Source organism: Pterocles gutturalis, unplaced genomic scaffold, assembly GCF_000699245.1.
Source record: "Pterocles gutturalis isolate BGI_N339 unplaced genomic scaffold, ASM69924v1 scaffold537, whole genome shotgun sequence".
In the NCBI taxonomy this organism is placed as follows: Eukaryota; Metazoa; Chordata; class Aves; order Pterocliformes; family Pteroclidae; genus Pterocles; species Pterocles gutturalis.
Genome location: NW_010109847.1, coordinates 189,468 through 204,554, shown reverse-complemented (window position 1 = coordinate 204,554; position 15,087 = coordinate 189,468). Strand labels below are relative to the sequence as shown.

The window sequence follows — 15,087 nt, the reverse complement described above, 5'->3', positions numbered from 1 at the left end:
TTAACCATTGTGTCACCAATATCCAAGGAAGATTCAGGAATTTCCAGTTCTTGCAGGTTAGCAATGCCACATGGAACTGAACTAATTAAACTTGTCTAAGGAAGCCACTGGGCTCTGATGGGAAATTGCTAGCAAGCACATTTTCAGGCCTTTTTAGAATCAAAATTGCATCAAGCCTTCTTCAACCATCCGTTTCTGTTTGAACACACAAATGCAGCTGCTTGGTGCCACCTCCCTGCGACCGCTTTCCCCTGGGGCTGTTCCTGCATTGCCTGTAGAGTGAATTCCTGCTTTCCAATAAAGGCTGGTTTGAATTTCATTATTATTTTGGTTGCCTTATTTTGACCTTCCTACTAAAAAGCCACAGATTTGTTTCCAAATCTAGTGTTCACTATGCCAACTTAACACAATGAAATCCCCTAGTCCGTACAGACAGGAAGGGGACAAATTTGCAGACAGAATTTGAAGTGAATTTATTCTAAAGAGCAAGACAACTTGTTCTAATAACTCCCAAACACAAGTTATGACATTAGCTGTGTGAGTTCCCTAATTTAAGGCAGGAAATAACTGTTAGAAAGATGGTTGATGAAAGAAGAGACAAATGGGCTAATTAGGTTAATACCTTTTCTTAAAGTGACTTCTCAGCACATGGAGATTTTTATGTCCATTACCTCAGCTAGAAGGCTGACATCAAGCTTCCTGGCTAGCCTCCCCCTCTCTGCCCTCACACTGCTATCAGAGTACTTCTGAAAGACCATATGCTTACTGCTAACCGAGCAGGTTTTGTGGAGTAAAAAGGTCATTTATTCTTGCCTTTGCTGCGCCAGGGAAGCATCACGCTGGCAATGCAGGATACTGCTTCACGCAGACACCTGTCTAGAAGCAGGGGAGGGGGGAAAAAACCCACTTCATCTCCTTCACAAACTTCTCCAGACATTACTGTGATACCTCAAGACACCACAGAGCACGATGGTCTCTGGCTCTCCCCCCTCCCCTTATATACCTGATTCTGCTACAAATGAGTCTGTAGTGGAGGCTGGCATTCCTCTCAGTAGTAGTACCCTAGGAGAGAACATGAAGCTGTGAAATTCCTCCTTTCTCAGCCACCAAGAGGTCTAAAGAGAAAAAGGGTTGCCTGCAATCAGTCGCTGTCTCCAGAGCAAGCCTGCTGGGAGATTCAGTGCTACTGAAGGTAAAAGAGCAGGACTGGGAAAAGACAAGACCCAAAGAGATCATACATTTCTGCAGATGCCAATAATTTCATGCAAGATACACACACAAACCAATTTTCTGCATTTGTCTGCACTGAGATACATCCCTGAGAAGGGTTTAGTTCAGAAGTCCCATCTGCACCTACTTCCCATGTGCTTGTGCCCTTCACCAGCTGAAGGACTGTCCTGGCCAAAGCACTGGTTTGTATCATCCATTGAAAGCACTTGGCTTCCCCACAGGCTTCTCCAATGAGACCACCACAGAGCAGTTCCTCTTAGCATCTACCCTGTCACTGAATTTGATTAACTGCTGGTTTAATTTGACAAATTGTTAATTTGAATCCACTGATTTATAGATTCAGTTTTAATAGCAGCCTTTGATTGCTGCATTATTCCATTCTGGTAGTTTAGTCAAATTGTGCTGATTACTTTAGCAATATGCCTCTTAATTTTATATTTATTTGCTCATCTTTTTAATAAAACCTGTAAGTACATATGACTGGTTATTTTTTCAAAGCATAACCCAGTTCATAAATCCAAAGCAAAGGGCGATTTAAACTAGGGTATTAACAATACTGAACTCAAATCAGACATGACAAAAGCTGGGAAGACATGCAAGCCTTCTCCTTCTTCTTCCCTTTCCACACTCACTTTCTCCTCCCCATTGCTCCCCAGTAGCTTATGCAACTGGGAATATAACTAGCTGCAGGTCCACACAATGTATGTCAACCTACTTAGGGAGCAGATGAATGCAGGAATACTAAATACTGTGCAGCTGGCCGTGCCCTGCATGTGGGGCTCCCATGCCATGGCCTCAGCCCATGGGTCCCACATCCCAGGAGCTGCAGCAGCAGGAAGAGCTCACCATGGCCAACCTTGGGTCACTGAAAAACTGTGGGATATCCCCCACCTGCTCTGGGAACAGAATGGCACCAAGAAGAGGCACTGGACAGCTTCATCTTTAGCCTCATGCTTCCAGCTACTGCAGTTTAACTAGACTCGATTTTTTTTAGCCCAGCTTCTTCCATAAGCATAAAAAGAATGAGTCTGAGTTTGTCCAAAATAAGCAATCAAGAGGGAGAGTTATCTCATAATTTGCATTATTACCTCTGTCTGCTGCTGCATCTTTGCTGACAGCTTATTTTTAGGTGCTGAAATCCAGCTTAGAAGTCTTTCAAAACAGAGCAACACTCTTGCTGCTGTGGCTACTTGGTCTTGGAGCTTAGTAAGAGGGAAAGAAGAAATACATGTGCAAGCATCGGAGGTCACTGTCTTATTTCCAAGCCAGCAAGCACCATGAACTAACTGCATCCCTGCTTTCCAAAAGCAAGAGCCATTTTCAGGTTATCTCTCAAATTTAATCAACATCAAAGTACTTCCTGGAGCTGAGGGCAAGTCAGCATGCTCGCTGGTTGAGGGAACATGGATTTCCTGGCAGTTAAGCCATATCAGAATGATTCAGGATCCGGCACCTGATCCAGGATGTACCATGCTGGCTTTATACTATAAGGTCCTCCCATGCACACGTACCAGGCAAATCCCATCTTAGTCCTTAGCAGTGACCTTCCCTTGGCCAAAGGTAAGGCATGAGCAACACACAGTTCTCTTGCTGATTCCCAGACTTAGGACACCTAAGCAAGCAATAAGATTTCTCCTTCCCTACAAATGCAACCCAGTAATAAAAAAACCCCACAACCAAAAACCAAACCTAAACAAACCAACCAAACAAAGCAGGACTCACTTTTTTCCACCAAGGTCCATCCTGTCCCAGCAGCAGGAGAGCTTCACTTCTCCTCTCACCTTCACCCACTCCTCTTGCCAGCCCCATCCTCCCCTCCCACAGCTGCCTCTCATCAGCACTTGACCTTCATCCACAGCAACGCTCTCCCTTCCCCCAGCAGGCTGGGCTCCTCATTACTGGCTGCACCAGGTGATTTCACTAATTACCCCCCTGCAGCAGACAGGCCCAGCCCTCATGCAGGTACAGCGACGCTCCTGGGCATTGAGAAGGGGAACGTGCTCACTTGGCACTGTTTCATTTGAGAAAATGATTCTATGATTCTAAAACAGGGCTCCTTCAGCCTGCTCACATTTTTATCCTTTACAACAATTGGAAGTCAGTGAGCTTCTTAGATGAAAAGCTCTCCTCTAAGTGCAAATTATTAATGAATTTCTATCTTGGCTCCTTGACAGAAGAATGTACCTTGCGGTGTGTTATCTTTGCAGCCACGCATCCCCGGCACTCAGCGATTCCCTTCTCTGGCAAGGAAGGCACGTCGCCAAGAGTGATGTTCAGAGCAGCTCTCTGCGCCCCATCCCACTGCCTTTGTAACTGCAGCACAGCAAGGCTTAAGAAATGTAAATCCTGGCATCTGACCCAATGTGAATTTCTCAAATAAATGATATTTCGCAGCCTGGTGGTTTCCTCCCTGCTGAGATGATCATTTATGGTGGCTCAGTCAGAATTGGGCTTTGACGGAATTTTTGGTCAGTGGAAGATAAATTGAAAAAATTCAGTATCTGCCTCTTTCTCTGAAGCACCGTGTTCTGCAGCTTCAGAAAAATTAAATGCAAAGGCAGGGCTGAGTTTTTGCCTTTTTTTAATCCCCACTGTTGTCTCTTCATATACAGCCTGTCTTCCTTAGCAAAGACCACACAATTTTGAAGACATTGTTCAGCAACGAGTTACAGGAGCCAAAATCAATGGCCTCTTCCAAGCTTCCTCTGGGCTTAAGACCTACAAAGAGCCCAGGGAAGCACAGTGCCAGGATTTCCAGGAAAGCGAGCGAGCCCCTCTGCAGCTCAGCCAGCCCGGACCTGGGCAGCAGGTATGGACGGCAGCAGGAGACGCTGTCCCTGCTCTGTTTGAAGCAACGTCCTGAAGAGCCAGGCTGGCAGATGCTAGTGAGGACGGCAGCAGGAGACGCTGTCCCTGCTCTTTTTGAAGCAACGTCCCGCAGAGCCAGGCTGGCAGATGCTAGTGAAGGAAATATCGAGACACATGAAACAATTCCTGGAGCTGAGGAAGAGAGCAGGCGGTGCCAGGAGAGGCAGGCATTGCCCCCATCCTGCCCACGGCTCCGGAGCATTCCTGGTAGCCTGATCGCTTCCACTTTCATGGCAGGGGCAGACAAACCCCTCCTGGGAAGCAAATAAATTCAGTTCTATGATTTGGCAAAGCAGCTTTAAAACTCTTCCTAAACAGTCAGGGACTTCTCATAGATATTGAATCAAAAGTCCAGGCTCCTGGCTGCTGTCAAGTAGCATGGCTCTACCAGATGGCTTCAACGGAGACGCACAGATTTACAGCAGGTAAATGCTGTGTGTAGACAAAAATGCTGTAGCTGTGACTAATGAAATAGTTGAAGTAGGACCTTGGGAGTGGAGAGGCTTCTGGAGCCATCCTCCCCCAACCATCACAGGCCTTGCATCATACAGGAGTGTGTCTTTCAACACAATTTTACATCACTCTTTTTGAAAAGGAATTGCAAAATTGTTTCTCATGGGAAACTTTGATTTTTTTCTCCACTTTTAATTTAAATTAGATATGTTTTTCCTTCTTGAAAAAAGCACTTGAACTTTTGGAGAGGAAGTGAATTAGGAATAATGTTTTCATTCACTGTGGAATCCTTTTCCTAGACAATGTGGTGAGATAACAACACCAAGACAGACGTGCACTTGTCATCATGAAAATACAGAGCAAGACGAATTCTCCTCACTAGGTTTTCTCTCAGCAGCCAACTGTTCACGATAGATGGAGATACCCTTTTCTCTTCTGATGCTATAAAGCCTCAGCTGCCAAAAGCACAGAGCAAAGGCAGGGTGCAAGGACTAGAAGCAGTGATTTAGTAATGACCCCTTCCTCTCCAGCCAGTGCTGTACCAGTACACCGGGAAGCACCCAGAAGCACTGGGTTACTGGGGGTGCCATCCTTCACGTGCGGTAAGAGGGGCTGTCCAGCACATTAACAGCCTTCTTAAAAATGCACTTTGAACAATTACATTCTGCTCTACCACAGCATATTATGTTTGCTCCATACTATCTTTCCTATTCCTCTGCTGTTGTATTTTGCAGCTCGGTGGTGTAAATGCCTTTTTCACCTCAGAGCCACCTGCGTTTTCCCAGGAAGATATACTGATCCCTGAGGTATGGCGATACATCACTGTGCTTAGCTTGTAAAGTAGCTTGGGATCCTTTGGGATACAGAGTGCTTTGTACATGTCAGTTGTGATTCACTGAAACTTGCTTCCATCTGAACCTACTGTATCAATCAGAGAAGCAACATAATTAATTATGACTGGGCTGCACGACAGTTGCACACATCAGAAGCAAGAGTCCTGGAGTTGCTCGTGCTGATGGTAGGCATGAAGATGAACAAGATGAATAGTGACACTGCCATGAACTGTGCCTGACTGCTATCTTCTCCTGCCATCCATCATCATCACCACATGGTGGGTGGGAAGGGGAAGCGGTTCACAAAAGAAGGGTCAGAGCAGTGAAAAACTTTCATACATCTTTATCCTCCTCTCTTCAGAAAGCAGCTTAAATTTTGTTTCAGCTGCTGGGCAGTGGATGCAGGACTTCAACACAGAAACGACAGAAGAAGCCCCCTCCCCTCAGAGAAGAGAGGTGAATTTGTCAAGCCATGTAAAGCATTTTAATTACAATCCGTATAACATGTATAAATAAATATTACATTCTTTCAGTCTACAATGCATACTAGGCATATCTTGTTAAAACGTCCATCTATGTTACTGGGTGGCAGGATTGATTTTGTCCAAGTAAAAAAAACAAACTACTGAGTTTAGTAATAAAAAAAAATACATGGTAAAGACAGGACAATGCAAGTGCTTCTGGCTAATGGTCAGGACATAATACTGCTTTCCAAAAGGCTGGATATACCATCTTCCTTTCAGTTATAAAAGATTTTAGATGACAGTAGTTTCCTCATTGTATAGATTTTGATCTGCATCCTCCGTTAGTGTAAATTGGCCCTGAGTCACCACAGTTCTGCCAGCTTACACAACCAATCTAGGGCTCTGGTTTGTATTTGCTCCAGATTTATTACTGGTCTTGTATTTGTTTATCCAAAACATCAGCTTTACAATCTAGTCTAAAATTTTCAGTCTTGGCTGGTCCAATGGCAAAAAAAAAAAAATCTATAAAATAGCTCCAGATATTTCTTGATCTTGCTTCAGCAATGTTTCCCTCCCTTCCAACAGTCTGCTCAGAGGCCAGCTCTCCCTGTACAAGGAAATAAAAATCTGGGGACAATCAGTGTCTTTCTGTCCATTCTTCTTCTAGCTTTCAGAGCTTGATGAGAGCTGGCAACATTAGAATAAACAGAAAATTACAGAATAAAATTATGAATTCGCAGACTTGGTAAAAACCAAAATTCAGGCTGTACATATTTGGTCTGTGATGGTCTCAGTTCCAGGTACATTTCAAATGCACCAGCGGGACACTCCCATCGTTTGTTACTTCTAGAAGCTAAAATAAAACAGCACCTTCTTCCCTTGGTGAAACATGGGAACTTTGGTTGTGGAGATTTAAAAAAACCAACGAAATAATCCAAACCTGAAAGTAAAATGACTACTACTTCCAAACAGAATGTATTTCAAGATAGTGTGAAACAACGGAGGCTTACGCTTTCAGAAGAGACATCACATGGAAATTATTAGTCAGTACTTATCCCCTGGATCCTTTAAATGACAGGAGATCATTCATACTCAACTAAGAAACAAAATGTTCTTGGTCCACTGTGAACTTAGTGAATTTAAAATTTTCCTGGTTTTAAGATATTTGTAAGAGGGAAAATTATTCTGTTTCAATTTACAAGACAAATAGGAAAGTGAAAATAAAAATACCAGGTAATTTCTTCCTCCTTCATATGTAATGCCAAAGACACATCTTCACTTCAAATGAAGAAAAAAAAAGAAATGGCTTGAGTAACAATCTAGAAGGTCTCCTTGTGGGTCATATGTCCATAATTCTGATGTTTTATTAGAAATACAGAGAAGTTATTGTTTGTCTCCTGCTTATTCTTTTCATACTCTTATATTCCCTCTTTTGTTTTTACAAATACTTTTGGTACTTTGAAACATTACCATCATTATTATTTGTATGACCCATAAAACAAATTTTCACCACCTCATCTTGCCCAGTTCACACTGACTATACCATTTCCTTGCTCCTTTCTGCTATTTATGTTCCACTTCCTAAATCCATGAGTAGCAGAACAACCACTGGAAAAACAAAACAAAGTTAAAAACAAAAACAAACCATGGACAGTTTGGCAAATTTCCTTCCCTGATTATAAAAACTGCCCCATCATTTCTCCTGGTGATTCCTTCCCCTCCCCTTCTTCTGTCCCAATATATACTGTAGAACTGAAGGCAGCAAGGTGTAGTTAAACCCAAAAAACCAGCAAGGAGCTACACTTTGTCTTTGAACTTCTCCATGTAGTTTCGTATCTCTTTGGAGTCCCCCAGGTCCATATCCTGGCACACCCACTTAATGTCATCGTCATTGCTACTTAGGATTGAGTTGACAGTAGGACAACCGTCATCAGGTGGGATGGTAGTGAACGTCGTGAATTTTACCCGCTTCCGTTTAGACGTCGGCGAATGTAAAGGTTCGGTTTTCTGTTCCTTTCCCAGCTTGCCCCCTGAGTCAGCACACCTGTGAACCTGGCTCTGAATGTTCTTCTGAGCGCTGCCATTGAGGAGCTGGTTGCTCTCCTCGCAGCCTGAGCCTCGGTCGATAATAGTTGTGTGCTCATCCTGCTGAGGTGATGCATCCACTGTGTTCTCCAGCAGTTCTGCTTCATTTCCCAGCCAGACCCAGTCATGGGAATGGGTCATGGTGGCCTGTCCTTCCACCAGAACCTGCTTGTGACGGTACTTCAGTGCAAATGTTGCACAGTTTATTAGGAAGACTAAAATTGCCAGGCAGAAGACCCCTAGCAGGGCATACATCCCGATCTCCAAATCGCTAAGGCCCCTCGGTGTCTGCACCAGGTCATTTTCCTCCATACCTGCATTGCCTTTTGGGAGGTCTACTTGAGCAGGGAAGTTGGTGAAGTCTATAGGAATGTTCTGCAGCTGGCTATCGTCCGAGAGTTTGCCACCATCCAGCCTATTGTTTTTAATAACTTTATTTTTTATTACGGATTTTGCAGTGGTGCTGACTTTCCTGATGGCGCCTTCCTCTCGCTCTGCTGAAGAGCTACCATAATATCGTCCATCCTGGCCATACCGTTCCTGATCTGACACTTTGTGTCGCCGGTCACTAGCATGGTTTTCAATCTCATCAGCATCATAATCTCCACCTGTATTGGAGTCAGCATCATTCTGGCCAAACTTGACTTTGATATTGCCATTCCCCACAGCCAGGACACTTTTCCTCTTGGACTTTTGGCATGTTTCAGAAATCATCATGTCCACCTTGATTAACGTGCCCTGACCTTCACCTTCTGCTGCCACAATGGGCCATTTTAAGGCAGTGTTCTGGTGGACTGAGACAACAGCTTCATCTAATGATACCGCAGAAAGGGAGAAGTCCTTAGAGTCGTAAATGTCCAACGGAGTAACGGAGCCGTCACTGAACTGAATCCAGGTGCTTACTACAGCTTCCTGAAAGGAAAGGGATATGGTTAAAGACAGGGTCTTAAATAAAACAGCTCAACCCATTGCAGCTCATCAGTCTCTCAGCTCTGAATGGCAGCTGGAGGAAATGAAAGACAATGGTTCTGCACTGCAGTTACGGCAAACCAAGCTTCAACTGATGGGGCAGAAAATTGGTCATATTTTTCACTAAAGGTTCCACTGTTATCTTTCCTGCAAATGTTTTGCAAAAGAACATATAAAATAATTGATATGAGATGTCTGTAATACCAAAGTACCCATTAACAAGCTACAATTTACATGATTTATAAAGAAAGTCATTGCTGTCATACAAAAGCGGAGACAAACCAGAAAAATTACCAGAGGCGCTTGACAGAACACTTATTTTCCTTATGTTCCCCATGTACAGGTGTCACAGGGAGCTGTGAAATTAAACAAGGCATAAATATCTTAGCAGGAATAAGGAGCTACCACAGTAACTTGGAAATGGAGCAGAAGATTCCGAAAGAAAAAGACTCACAGAACAATTGCCATTTTGCTGGCAAAAGGTTTGTTTTAAGTAAAACACACTTTATCCTTGAGTTAATTAAAACGTCCACCGCATTTCTGTATCAAGGAGAGGAGGATGGGGAGTCTGGTATTATCTCTACGATAAAAATTCAAATGGCCTGGATTTAATTGGACTGTCTTTGTTCTCTGCAGGTAGCGCTGTTAGAAGTCATCATTTAGAAGCAAACATGAAGATAGAGGTCAGCTCTTTGCCATTTGAAATCCCATCCAGATGATATAGATATTTACTTCTCCACGTCTCAGTAGCTTGCTTTGCAGGAGATTTCTTTATTTTTTCATTTGCTCTGTGTCTTGCCCGTTTAGCCAGCAGACATGCAGGCAGATTGCTGGAGTGCAACTTCACACGAAACCAAAGTTCTTTTCTTCCCAGACTTCAACCGCAGATGGCCCTAATAACTTTACACTTGGGTACCTCAGAACAACTGCCTTGAAAATCACTACTGGGGAAAAACATCGCCACCCTGTTAACGTCCAGTCATAATACAAATTTACAACCTAATATGGTTTTTCATTGGACACAATTTGTTACGCTATGGCTATAAACAAAGGGAATTGCTACCCTTCTGGTTAAATTTAAAGCTTTTCAATGAAAACAGCAAGGGGCATTTAGCTGTGCAGAAGGTTGGACTATGCTGAATATTTGATTTCCAAAGTGCTATCAGGAAGTTCTTGAGGGACTGAAAGAAGAAAAATAGGTCGTGGCACAACAGGAAAGAAGGCAAAGTTCTTGGTGATTCAAATGCACTTCAAACAGCTGAAACGGAGCCAGAGCAGCTCCGAAGCTGGGAAGGGGGAACTGTGTAAGGAAATTAAACCAGCTGATCTTTCATTAGAGAAACAGCACTGAAATGGCTGAACAGACAGAAGCATAAAGCTGCGGGGCACAGCTTAAATTTATAGCATAGAAATCTATAGTAGAACAAAATAAGTCATGGGAAAGTGAAGGATAGAATGGTTTGGGTTGGAAGGGACCTTAAAGATCATCTAGTTCCAACCCCCTGCCACGGGCAGGGACACCTCCCACTAGCCCAGGTTGCTCAAAGCCTCACCTTGAACACCTCCAGGGATGTTTAGGTGGGTAAAACGAAGGGGAAATCACCAGAGTGCAGAAGTAACATGGCACTAATGGAAACCAGTGGTGCCTGAGGAGCTCCATATGGCCTGACCCGGAATGCTTCAAACCCTGCCGTATGAGTCACTACAAACGCTGCTGTTTGCTGGCTATGTCTGTTCCACCGAGATAAAACAAGGGGGCTCACTCTCCAAAGGCACCCTGAATGAAGGAAGCAGAGCAGGTTTGGAAGTTCAGTAGAAAGCCCATCATACAGAGATCTAATGAGTCCCACCGTGCTGGGATTTGCATGAGTTCCCTGTGAAAATCTGGGAGCCACAGTGATGCTTATTTTGCCCTCTAAAGCATTATACAGCTTCTGAAGGTCTTCTTATCTTAGGATGTTGCACTGAGCCCATCTGTAGCATCACAGTCAGTGATTACAAGGTGTCCTTCAATACCTCCTCAAAAAGCTGGGGTCAGCTTGATACCGGGGCTTGCCATCTTGTATTCTCCAAGCAAAAAATGGGGAAGTAAAATGTGTAGGACTGGTTGCATGTTAGAGAATTCCGCTGCTTAGAAACACCAACGTGAGGACTGACCAGTATATTTGATTTTATTCCAGCCCTTTTAATGGTCCCCATTCACTAAAGCACAAATAAAAGTATTTGTGAATAAGCCCTCAGTTGCTGGGGTCAGCTGCAATAGTCCTGGCGTGACGGAGGCCACCAAAGGAAAGAAATGGATGGCTGTATGGCTCTGCAGAAAACAAATACATCCATCCCTCAAATAAGGGCCAGGGAATACTGCTCTCAGCAGCTTCTATTAGACCAGCTCTGATTGTTCTGTCTGGGGACTTGAATGCTGAAATGCATTTCCCTAGCAATTTTATCACATGAAATATCAAAGTATTACATGTGCATTTATTTTTAAGCCTGTGGCTTGTGTAGTAAAAATTGGGCTTGATCGTCATGATGTGGAAATGAAAGGCAGCCAAGACTCAGATCTTAATTCAAACCATGCATTCCCCTACTGTGTATTTCTTTCTCTCCTTTTTGTCCAATCTGCTAATGTGACATTCCTTTCCAGTGGGAATTTGCTTGTACTTGCAAGGGAAGATTTCCAATTCTTATCTAACAATACATCCTTTCTCCCTTTCCCATGCTGCTTAATTCCTTTGTCATACTCGTGAGCCACTACATTGCTCTGTCGGTTTAAAGACACAAATACAATTTATGTGTAATTTATAGTGCCAGAATGGGGTAATGAATACACACCATAAAAATACTAATATCTGTTACTTAACTGAGATGCCAGTGAACTCCCAGAACGAGTTTGCATGAAGGACATAAGCTAAAACAGGACAGTACCATGTCAATCCAAAAGGCAGGGACACGCACCAACTCCAGCTTGTTGCCCTGATTCAGGCAGTGCTGAGCTCCCTCACCTCTTATCAGAGAGCTGACACCTTGGAAGACATCCCCTCCCAGAACGAGTTTGCATGAAGGACATAAGCTAAAACAGGACAGTACCATGTCAATCCAAAAGGCAGGGACATGCACCAACTCCAGCTTGTTGCCCTGATTCAGGCAGTGCTGAGCTCCCTCACCTCTTATCAGAGTGAGAGCTGACACCTTGGAGGACATCCCCTGAGGTTACATATGACCTCACAGCTTGGGTCACTGATGTCAACCGGAGCTACACGTGTGAAAGAGAAGAACTTGGCCTTCAGAAAGCACTAACATTGCTCTTTTTTTCCCTTAGAAAACATCTGGAGTTTTCCAGTAGCACTGAGAGATATATTAACACAGAGAGATCTATTAATAAACACAGCTATTTGTTAAAGGCTTTTTCTTTCTTTTATTCTATCCACTCTCCCATTTCGGTTCATTAGACCACATGCAATATCCTACAGGGATGAAAAAGGGATGATGCGACTGCGAGTTTCCCTGCAGAGCCAGCTGAAATTTAAGGGTCCTTGAAGCTCACTCAGATTAGAAAACACTTAAAAACTGTAAGCTTTATTTTATTTACATTTTGGAGAAGCTTTTGAGATGGCAGTGTTGATTTTAACAACCGTCAACAAGCCAAATGGAACAGCTTTCCTACCTGAGCAGATGGCCACTAAAAATAGACCACTCACAGCTACAGTTTCCAAATTTTCAGAAGATATTTCAACTTTGATATTTAAAAGTTGGGCAACCTGTATTTATTTTTAGGCATCTAAATCATCGATCCATTTTTCTGTGCCAGTGACCTCCCCATTGATCTAAAAAAAAAAGGAAGCTGGGCTCAGCAGCCCTCAAGGTCACTTCATTAATTAGTTGCTCAACTATAGATAAAGATAACTAATTTAAGGCACCCAAGATAAAAAAAAATAGCTTATTGTCTTTAGATTGCTAAGTATCTGGAGAAACTACCAACTTTTCATGACTTGGTGTTTTGGCCGCTTTGTTCTACTTATGCAGACATGGTGCGGTCATTATAATTGAGTCTAATCTGGTCATTATAGTCATTGAAAGAAAGTCACAGCAAAAATACTAAATTCATTCCTATGATATTGAAAGATCTGTAATGGCTTTATGCCTTCCATTGCACTATACAGACGTACCACTTAATCTGCTAGGGCCAATATTGTGCCTGCCAGAGGACTAATTACCCAAGGACATTTGCTAATCTATGCTGAAGCTTGGCTATTGAAGGTGCTAACGTGGAGCCAAGGAAAACATTTGACTAAGGACACATTGACTGGTTTTTCCATATGACAGTGCTGAGACGTACACAATCATTCCTGAGAGAAATAAAACCTTCAGCTATCTTAACTGTTATTTTGTTTTTCAGCTGCATCAGTAAGGTTTGTGTGAGTTACTTGAGCATTTTATAAACTTGTTTGAGAGGAAAAGACACAAATAATGAAGGCCTTGCAACATTTGAGCATATGCTTCATTCTGGGCTGCCCCTTTGAAAAAAACTCTCTTTCAAAAGGGCTTGATTTTTAGAAAACACTCAGCACTTGCTTGCTGAAATTCCAGCTTGGTAAAGCTAGTATACTCGAAATCACAAGTCTCTTCTGGCAAAATTTAGCCACAAGCATTCCTACATTTGCATTAATTCTTCTAAGGGCAAGTGACTTAAACGTTATATCCTTCATTCAAACTACAAATGAAAGGAAAAGATGTATGTGACTCCATAGGCTACTTCTATGCTAAGACTATTTCCTTCGATGTGTTTTCTAGCGTGAAACCTCTTCCTGTCTTATTTTTTTGGTGATGGAAATGCAAAGTCCCTAAGGTCTCTTTTCAACAGCCCTTCCTTGGGCGAGCCCTGTCTCTAGGCTGGGAGGAGCTGGGAGGAGAGGCAGGGACTGAAGTGGGATTCCACAGGAACACGCTGCTCTACGTTTGCAGAAAACCGGGACAGAAGGTGCCGTGCATAGGAGGAGTGGGAAAAACTGACTAATTTGGGATGACTACTAAGCAACCACATTTCCTTGGGCGTTCCACATCCTGGTGTAAAGAAGGTTTTCCACTGCCTTCTGATAGTCCACATCCTGTTTTTTTTACAGATAGAGTCAGGAGAAGAAACAATAGATTTTAAACTTCTTTTACTGAGAAAAAGGTGCTGGATTTTCTCTTGCCTCCTGTTTTACAGTCAGTATCTTCAGTGAGCATGATGCAGTAGTGCTGTCTGTAGGCTCAGGAAGAGGACAGTAGGGACGGCAGCATCCCATACCACCCAGCAGTGCCAGAAGCAGAAGGTGTTGCTCAGAACAAGAGCCTGATATCAGAAATGTGCCACTCTAAGGAAACTGAAATCGTCTCTCAAAAGAACATCCTCTTCAACAAAACATTTCACTAAAATCATTCCATTACACAGATGCTGGGAAAAATAATTTCAAAACAAACCATGTTTACACACTTTTATTCTTTTGTATTATTTCATAATTTGCCAATTGTAGTGATATATGATGGCAGGTCATATCATATTGCCATGCCATAATGCAACAGGAGATGTCATGTTGTGCACTATGGAAATGCCCTGTCATAATATGCCATAACCTGATGTTGATAAATATCTTTACATAGTCAGGACAGATCACTATAAATCTGAGAAGTTGACAATGTATCTCTGCAGCCTTTCCAGATTCAGAAGCTCTTCTATCTGCAGTCAAAGCCATGATTCTTCCAAGGATGCTGCAGGACAAATGGCGCTCTGTCCTACATAACAGAATTGGGTTAGGCGTGCTTTAGCTTTTGCTTTTACAGTCTTTGTCTGAAGACAGTATGTCAGACATGGTTTCTAAGCCCTGGAGAAGGGTATAAATGGGTTAATTACATAAGATTCTTATGTTTACAGGATGCAGCAAATGGAACAGATGGGCAGCATGTCCTTCTAGTCTGGACATTTTCCTGTCACTAAGTTATAAAACAATCTGAATTATTTTTATGTTCCAGAAAATTAGGTAGCAATAATCATGAAAATGGGCCATAAAACTTGACTTGAGATCTCTCCCTATCTACAGGAGATGAAATAGAGTTTCTGTGAGAGGAGTAGCTGTGGACAGAGTTAATTGCATGGTCCCCAGTCCCGCTCTTCAGATCAACTGACTGAAAGAGCAATGACATACAAC

The 15,087-nt window shown here is 42.9% G+C and overlaps 1 protein-coding gene across 1 annotated transcript in view; it reads right to left on the bottom strand.

Moving 5' to 3' along the window:
• Nucleotides 1-7,645: 7,645 nt before the first annotated feature.
• Nucleotides 7,646-15,087, bottom strand: part of TMEM132C (transmembrane protein 132C) — a 135,723-nt gene continuing 128,281 nt past the window's right edge. Inside the window, exon 9 of the mRNA XM_010073087.1 lies at nucleotides 7,646-8,845. Within this exon, the coding sequence (XP_010071389.1) occupies nucleotides 7,646-8,845 (1,200 nt within the window). The remainder of the gene's footprint in view (nucleotides 8,846-15,087) is intronic.